The following is a 9,314-nucleotide window of genomic DNA, read 5'->3' as shown; positions in this document are numbered from 1 at the left end:
TTCCACAAAATAAAAAAAGGTTTTTTCTTTAAAAAAAAAGAATTATGTCTCTTCTCTAAACAATCTCCCTAGTAATATAAGCAGTTTAACCTTGTTTTATCACTTATGCATGTTCATTCATGTTTACTTTTTTTTGTTTTTCTTGATTCTGGTATTTGCAAAAAATCTCACTATATAAAGGTATTGTGGTGATGTGAAGTCCCAAACACAAAACCTTTATAGTGGCAACTGGGTAACACAGTGGATAGAGTCCTAGAGTCAAGAGGACTCAGGTTCAAATCTGACCTCAGATACTTCCTCACTGTGACTCTGGGCAAGTTGCTTAATTCTAATTGCCTAGTCCTTGCTGCTCTTTTGCCTTAGAAGGGAAATGAGAGAGAAGCATAGGAAAGTAGAACAGAAGAAAATACACAATTAATTATCATAATTATGCATGTAAATGGAATTAACTCACCAATAAAATGGAAGAAGAGAATAGAATGGACTAGAAACCAGAATTTAACAATATATTATTTAGATGAAACACACTTAAAACAGAAAGATGCAACAGAGTTAAGGGGATGGAGTAAAAGTTATTAGGTTTCAGCTGAAATTAAAAAGGCAAGAATATCAATCCCAATGTCAGATTTCCAGAGACAGCTAGCTGACAAACTGGATAGGTATCTATATCTGGAAACAAGATCTGAGGTCAAATTCAACCTCAAAACTAACTAGCTTTCTGACTCCGGACAAGCCATTTAACCTCTGTTTGCTTCAGCTTCCTCATTTGTAAAATGGAGATAAAAATAGTTCTTGCTTCCATTGTTGTGGTGAGGATCAAATGAGATAACATTTGTAATGCTTTTAACACAGCACCTGGCACATTCTTTCCTTCCTTAACACAAAGCAACAGCAAAAATAGATCTAATTAAGAGATAAAAAGGGAAACTAGCTTTGCTGAAAGTCACTATAGACAATGATTTAATATCATTATTATATATACATGCACTAAATGACATAGCATTTAAATTCATAAGGGAAACATTGAATTATAAGGAGAAATAGTAAAATTATAATTGTTAGAAATCTTGATTTGTCAGTAGACCTAGATAAACCTAACAACAAATGAAGAACTTGAACAGAATTTTAGAAAAGTTATATATGCTAAACCTTCTGGAGGATACTGAGAATATGAAGGAGTATACATATTTCTAAGCTATACATTGTACCTTCACAAAAATTGACCACTTAGTAGATGATAAAAAAGACTCAAACAAATGAAGAAAAGCAGAAATATTAAATATATCATTTATAGAACATAATACAATAGAAATTACATTCATTTAAGGGACCTTGAAACAAATATTTAAGTTTTATTAAAGTAAATAACTTGATCTTTTAAAAAAGGACATCAGTGAACAAATTATCAAAATAGTCAATAATTTCACCAAAGTTAATGGCAACAATGAAACAACATACAAAAATTCTGGGAATGCAGCCATAAGTGGTACATAGAGGAATTTTTTTTTATCTAAATACTTTCATCAGTAAAGAAGAAAAAAAGACCAATGTGTTGAGTATGCAACTAAAAATAAAACTAGAAAACCAACAAATTTTAAACCCCCAATTAACACCAACATGGAAACCTGAAATATCAAAGAAAAAATTAACAAAACTAAAAGCAAAACAGTATTGAATAAATAATGACATGATCTTTTAAGAAAAACAATAAAATTGATAAATCAATGACTTGATTTTTAAAAGAAGAAAATCAGATGTATCAAAAATGAAAAAAGGTGAATTTACAATCAAGAAAGAAGAAATAAAAGAAATTATTAGGGGCTATTTTGCCAAGTTACATGTCAATAAAATTAACAATCTAAGTGAAATGGATGAAATGTACAAATATATAAAATGCCAAGATTAACAGATAAAGGAAATAGGGGACTTAAATAACTCTATCTCAGACAAAGAAATTTAATATTATAAACTAATTCCAAAATAAAAATGACAGGACCAGATGGGTTTATGAGCAAATTCAATCAAACATTTAAAGAAAAATTAATTCCAATACTACATCAACTACTTGAGAAAACACAAAAAGAAAAGATCCTGCCAAATTCTTTCTGTGAGACAAATATAGTCTTGATTCCTAAAGCAGAGAGTCAAAATATAAAAAGAAAACTACAGAGCCATATCCCTAAAAAAATTTGATGTAAAACTTTAAAATATAAACAAGGAAATTTCAACCATACAGCACAAAGATTACACATATGACAAGGCTGGTTCTACACCAGTAACACAGAGGTAGTTTAATAATAGGAAACCAGTTGCAAAGAACTGGAAATCGAAAAGATATCCATCAGTTGGAGAAAGGTTAAACAATTGTGGTATATTGTTGTGAAAGAATTTAGACTTGGGAAGAGGGGCAGGTAGGTGGTTCAGTGAATTGAAGGCCAAGCCTAGAGATGTGAGATCCTGGGTTCAAATCTGGCCTCATTCACATGCTATCTGTGTGACCCTGGACAAGTCACTTAACTCTAGTTACCCAGCCTTTACTGTTCTTCTGCCTTGGAACCAATACACAGTATTGTGTTATTAAGGCAGAAGGTAAGGGTTTAAAAAAAAACCTTGAAGGAACTACATGAGATAACAAAGACTTAAACAAGTAGAACCAAGAGAATATTATACACTGCTACAGATATAATATTTGAAGAATAACTTGTGAATGTTCACCTTCAGAAAATAAACTAAAAATGGAAACATGAAAAGCATAATCTATATATAAATATATTTTTTGCCAGATAATGCTTTCTATAGTATGAAGAAGGGAATAAGGGGCTAGATATATGGAACTATATTAATAAAAACAGGAAAACTGTAAAATAATCAACCAAATTAATACTGAGAATAAAAACAAAAATCATATGATTCTATTAATAGACACAGAATAGGTTAAGGTATAACACTCATTCATGTTTTTAAAACACATTCTAGGAAGCATAACAATAAGTGAATTTTTGTAATTTGCTAAGCATCTACCTAAAACAAAGAGCCAGCATTATCTGTAATGAAGATAAACTAGAAGCCTTTCCAATAGCAAGGATACATATTATCATCCTTATTATTCAATATAGTGCTATGAATAATAACTATAGCAATAAGAAAAAAATTAAAGAATAAGCATAAGAATGAGGAAATTAAAATTATCAATTTTGCAAATGTCTTGATGCTTTGTGGGAAGCCAATAAGAGAATAGATAAAAATCTGAGACCCCTCTTTTGACACCTCTTATGATCCATACCTTTTCTTATTGGAAAAACATTATAGACTTATTGGAAAGCTTTGAGTCCATAACCAGACCAGAAGCTACTGAGTTAACAATTTCTCTCCTTGACAGTTTCTCTCCTTGATAATTAAGAAGCCTAAACCCTAAAAAATATATTACTTAGATAAGGACTGGAGCCAGACAATTTAATCCAGACTATCTGACCAGGTGCAGATCTGTAAATCAAGGCAGAACGTAATTAGTAAACATCTCCATGAAATTTATTTCTGCTCCCAGAAGTAAACCTCTACTAATTGGTGGTTGGAATTTGGCCCTTGTCCTTGCACCCATATCTCTACTTTTTAGACTTTAATGGATTGTGTATGATTTGTAACCCCTTCACAGCTGTTACTCTTTCTTTGTGTTCTTTGTTTGAAACCAGTATAAAATAAAGTCCAAATCCCATAGCGTTAGAGCAACATGGGCTAACCACTAGTCTGGTTGTTCTCATTTTCTTTCTCCTGCCTTAACAATCCTAAGCCACCAACACCACTCAGGACCCCAAAACCAAATAGGGGGTTAGCTCCCTATAATGCTTCACTTAGAGAATCCTAGGACAGCAACTGAAAGCCAATCAAAACACTTTGCAACTTTGGCAAAGTTGCAGGACATAAAATAAACCCAGATAAATCATCATGATTTCTGTATATTACTGCCAAAACCTAGCAGGATAAAGTAGAAATAGAAATGCCGTTTAAAATAACTCCAAAAAGTATAAAATACTTAGTAATCTACCTGTCAACACACAGAGAGAGAGAGAGAGAGAGAGAGAGAAACTATATTAACAAAATTGTAAAATACTCTTCAATAAGTAAAAGGCAGAGCTAAATAATCAGAGAAATATTAATTATTTATGGGAAGGCTGAGCCAATTTAATAAAATTGACAATGTTAACCTAAGTTAATTTGCTTATTGGGTGTCATAATAATCAATCCATCAAAAGATTTGCTTTATAAAAGTAGAAAAATGATAACAAAATGTGTCTGGAGAAAGAAAAACTCAAAAATATAGAACTAATGAAAAAAGTAAGAAAGAAAAGGGGGTAGCACTACCGGACAAACTATACTACAAATCTGTGATCATCAAAACAATTTGGTACTAAGTAAGAAATAGAGAGGTTGATCATATAGTGTATACAATAAACAGAAGCAAAAAAGTACAGTTGTTCAGTATTTGATAAACCCAAAGATCCAAGCTATTAGATAAATAACTCACTATTGAACAAAAGCTATTGGGAAGACTAGAAATCAGCCTAGCAGAAAAGTAGGCATAAAATATCTTTTACCTTATAGCAAGATAAGCTCCAAATATATGTGACTTGGGCAGAAAAAGGTGACATCATGAACAAATTAGAGAAGCAAGAAAGAAATTATTTGTTAGGCATATGGAGGAGAGAGATCAAGATTAAATAAGAAATAAAATTAACCATTTTCATTTTTAAAAATTTAAAATGTTTGTACAAAGCTAATTCAGGTAGAATTAGAAGAAAATGAGGTAAATGGTGGGAGGGAAACTTATAGCAAGTTTCTCTGATAAAGATCTAATTTCTAAGGTACAAAGAACTGATTCAAATTTACAATAATAAAAGAAATTCCATAACTGATAAACAAGAAATAATAATGATGATAACGATAGTAATAGCTAGCTTTATATGGTGCTTACTATGTGTTAAGCACAGTGCTAAGTACTTTACAATTATTATTTTATTCGATCCTCAATATAACCTTGAGAAGTAGATGCTATTATTATCCCCATTGTATAGACTCCAGGCTCTATCCAGTATCCAGTGGTTCCCAAACTTTTTTGGCCTACCGCCCCCTTTCCAGAAAAAAATATTACTTAGTGCCCCCTGAAAATCATGAAACTATTTATTGAACTCAGAATAGAATGTAATACCAAAAAAGTGTGGCCATCACCACTTTCCTGTATCTCTGCAGCACCCACTAGGGGGCGGTGGTGCCCACTTTGGGAATCACTGCAGTATACCATCTAGCTTCCAGCTCTGTGCTATATACTATGCTAACTCTCATTCGGACACTTAAATTTTTTAAGTAGTGAGCACTGTTATATTCACTGGGGATGGGTAAGAACAGGGTAGGTAACCTTGTCAGAGGTATTGCAAAGGAAAATCTTGTGTTGTATTGGAATGACCAACTAGATGACCTGAGACCCCTTTATATTCTAAAAACCAATAGTTCCACACAGAGAGATATGCAGTGATAGTTACAAACAAAGTTAAGTTCCATATGGAACCCATACTGATTGTGAGGGATATGTAGATCTATGAAAAGTGCAGGAGAGCAGAGTCAAAAAGGGTAATGACAAAAAGTTGATGAGTCAATTGGCCATTAGAGAAAGAAATATCCAAACTCATACCACTTACACAGTCTCCCTCCCTCATCTTGTAGAATTTCACCCACACCTCTTCCAAACAAGAGCCCACAATAGAAATAGAGACCTAAAGAGAGAAGAGCCATGGTGAGTACCATATTTCCCTTTGGAACAGCTCCTAAGAGCCAAGAAAAAATTTGGCCATCTCTCTCCTCCCCTTGCCTCACTCAGCCATCCCAGTCTCACCCTGCATTATCCATTCCCATTCAACCTCCGCCCATCTCAGCCAGCTTCCTCCTCTCTCATCTCTTCTTATCCACTCATTCATTCCTTCCCTTTCATCTTTTTGTCCATCTACACCCAATATTTCTGCCCCACCCAACCATATTGCTCCTCACCCCTTCTCTTTTCTCCACTTTTCTTCCCTTTGATTCTTTCTTCAATCTCACTCTGCCCCATCTAACCTTCACCTATTTCATCCAATTCCATTCCACCTTAATTAGCCTTTTAAAACTTTATTCTCCCTAGTCTTGCCTCATTTCTCTTCACCCAACTCTTGACACTTCCACCCTCTTTCATTCTTCTTCATCAATCCCTCCATCCCTGTACATCTTCAACCAGTCTCATCCAGGCTCCATCCACCTTGACCAAACTTCATCCAATCTCACTGCTCTTCACCTCAGTGCCTTACCCATCTTCCTATACCTGACCCAATTTCATCCATATCCTTCCTGCATTCTCTCAGTTATGAAATGTCATATTTGCAAAATCATTTAGCACAGTCCCTGGCATAGAGAGGGCATTATGTAAATGTTTATTCCCTTTCCTTTTCTCTTCTCATTATACTTCTTCCACCTCTCTGACCTCAACCTCCTTCACTCAGTCTTAACCTACTTCCCCCAACCTCCCATCTCTTCCTTCCTCCTTCTTGACCATTCTTCTACTAGTTTTCCCTTTCCTTAAACATTCTCAGCCAGCTTCATCACACCTTACCCAATCTCACCAATTTTATTCCTCTTTATTTCATCTCAATCTATTGTCACCCAACCTTATCTTTCCTCACTTGATTTCATATCTTCTCATATAACCTAACCCTATATTACCATCCTCCATTTCTCAAGAAAAAGCCAGCCTACATGACAAGATGAGAATGAATGGCAGCCAACTCAGGGCAAAAATGGCTATCTTGTCCACATTTATGTCTTGGTACATTGAAAACATCCTATGACCAGCACTTTGTGTTCCCTTGACTTCACCCTCAGAATCCATGGGGAACAACATGTATTTCTGGATTGCTTGATGAGATATGGTCATGGTTGTATAGTTGAATGAGTCCCCTCTCCCAGGTATGCAACAGAGTGACTCAATTCTGGGTTAGACTAAAGGAAAATTGATCCAATAATTTGTTCCAGACCTGGAGGAGCCTTTGCTATACTTAGGGTTGTGTTGCAAAAATTCCCTAAGTTTTGGAATCTAAAACTATGACCTCAAACTATCCATATTCCCAACCCAGAATTCTCTGCATCCAGCCCAGTTTTCCTTCACTAGATCCTACTTCTCCAGAGCAAACAGCATGGCAAGTCCAAGAAAAGAGGTCAAGGAGATGAGGTAATTTTCCTGTTGACAAGTTTTTTCAGAGCCCCCTTCATATCTCGGCTACGTAGACTATAGATGAAGGGATTTAGCATTGGCGTGACCACTGTGTACATCACAGCAGAAGCTTTATCCTTCACAGCTGTGTGGATAGAGGAGGGGCTGAGGTAGACCCCAATGGTGGTCCCATAGAAGAGTGCCACTACAGAAAGGTGTGAGCTGCAAGTGGAGAAGGCTTTCTTCCTGCCACCTGCAGAGGGGACCTTTAGAATAGCTGCCACAATTCGGCCATAAGACGCAAGAATGCAGAGAAAGGGTGTGACGATCACCATCCCACCTACAATGAGCACCAAGATCTTGTTGACTGTAGTATCAGAGCAAGACAACCGAAGTAGTGGTGTGAGGTCACAGAAGAAGTGAGGGAGTTCAGTGCTGGCACAGAAGTACAAACGGGACATCAGGAGGGTATGTGCCAGGGAGATCAGGCTGGAAAAAGCCCAGGGTCCACCCACCAACAGCCCACAAAGACGTGGGCTCATGATCGTTGTGTAGTGCAGTGGATGACAGATGGCCACAAAACGGTCATAAGCCATCACAGCAATCAAGACACTGTCCATGATTCCAAAAAAATGGAAAAAATACATCTGTGTCAGGCAGCAAACATAGGAGATGGACTTAGTCTTAGACTGGATGTTGGCCAGCATCTTTGGAACAGTGTTAGTGGCCAGACAAAGATCTACAAAGGAGAGGTTGGAGAGGAAGAAGTACATAGGTGTGTGGAGGTGTGAATCTGAACCAATGGCCAGGATGATCAGAAGGTTCCCAGTTGCAGTGATGACATACATGCACAAGAATATCACAAAGAGGAGAGGTTGCTGCTCGGGCTTCTCTGAGAGTCCCAGGAGGAAGAATTCTTGAGCATTTGTTTTATTTCCTAGTTCCATGTATCTGGGGAAAGAAAGAGAAAGTTATGACTCCACCACTAGAAGCTTTCAGGCAAAAAGTGGGTAATCACTCTAGACACATACCAATGGAGTATAACTGGATCTTTGTGAATAGTCTCAGTTCCCTTTAGCATCTTAGCTGATATTTCATATAGTCAGTTCATATTAAGTTTGTGGTACAGCAAAACCCCCAGATCTTTTTCACATAAACTGTATCAACCCATACTTCTCCCGTACTGTATCTGTGCAATGAATACTTTGAACCCAAACCAGAACGGTGTTTATCCTTATAAAAGTCAGTCCTGGGTTCACTCGATTTCTAAAGTCACCTCTTCCTTTTCATGAGAGGTCACATTTTTATATTTCTAAGGGTCATAAGACCAATGGGAGAAAGTCCCAGAGAACCTCAAGTTTAGCTCTAGAGGGTTCTTAATAATGGGAGATGCTCAAAGAGGTTGTGAGCTCCTTTTTGCTTGAAGTATTCAGAGAATGGATAGCCAATATGTTTTGGACGCTATAAAAGGCATTCATGATTCAGATATTGGTTGCATTAGAAACCCTTTGAGATCCCTTCAAACAGATTTTGTAATTCTAAGATTCTATAATTTCAGAATTCTACTATTTATCAGCATTATACTCAGGAAGGTAGCAGCCACACTCCCTCAGCCTCTAAAGCAAACTTTACTTTTTGGTTAATTTACTATCCAAAAATCAGAGAATTAAAGAATCTTTGTGTTAGCAGCTACTTAGGCATGGAAAGGGAAAGAAATCAGTATCCTAAAATTTTAGAGTTGGGTGAGATCCTAGGAGGATTTCCCCAACAGGAACCCAGTTCTTTAAAGGGACAATCTGTGTGTTAGAAAGATTCTTTTTCCTTCTTTTAAACTAAAAGATGAGAGGCAGCCATGGAGTAGTAAATAGATAGCAAAATGGACTTGAAATCTGGAAGACTTAAGCACAAATCCAACCTCTGACATGTTCTAATTGTATAGCCCTGGACATGTCCTTTAGACTCTCCTTTAGGCAATTCTCTAAGACTATAAATTGTAGAAATGTCAACCTGCATTGATAAAGTGGGTTTCCTCATTTGGGAACTCCCTTTATCAAAGAAATCTCAAGTCCCATTCCTATCCCTTCCC

At 36.2% G+C, this 9,314-nt stretch overlaps 1 protein-coding gene across 1 annotated transcript; it reads right to left on the bottom strand.

Annotated features, from left to right (window-relative positions):
• Positions 1-1,075: 1,075 nt before the first annotated feature.
• LOC123232279 (olfactory receptor 24-like) lies at positions 1,076-8,175 on the bottom strand. Its single transcript, XM_044658683.1, has 2 exons — positions 7,264-8,175; positions 1,076-1,084 (listed from the first exon to the last, which is right to left on the bottom strand). Exons 1-2 carry the CDS (start codon positions 8,173-8,175, stop codon positions 1,076-1,078), a joined length of 921 nt encoding a protein of 306 aa, XP_044514618.1.
• Between the last annotated feature and the right edge of the window lie 1,139 nt (positions 8,176-9,314).

Source organism: Gracilinanus agilis, chromosome 1, assembly GCF_016433145.1.
Source record: "Gracilinanus agilis isolate LMUSP501 chromosome 1, AgileGrace, whole genome shotgun sequence".
In the NCBI taxonomy this organism is placed as follows: Eukaryota; Metazoa; Chordata; class Mammalia; order Didelphimorphia; family Didelphidae; genus Gracilinanus; species Gracilinanus agilis.
The sequence above is the reverse complement of the archived record's forward strand: the minus strand, read 5'-3'. Positions and strand labels throughout refer to the sequence as shown.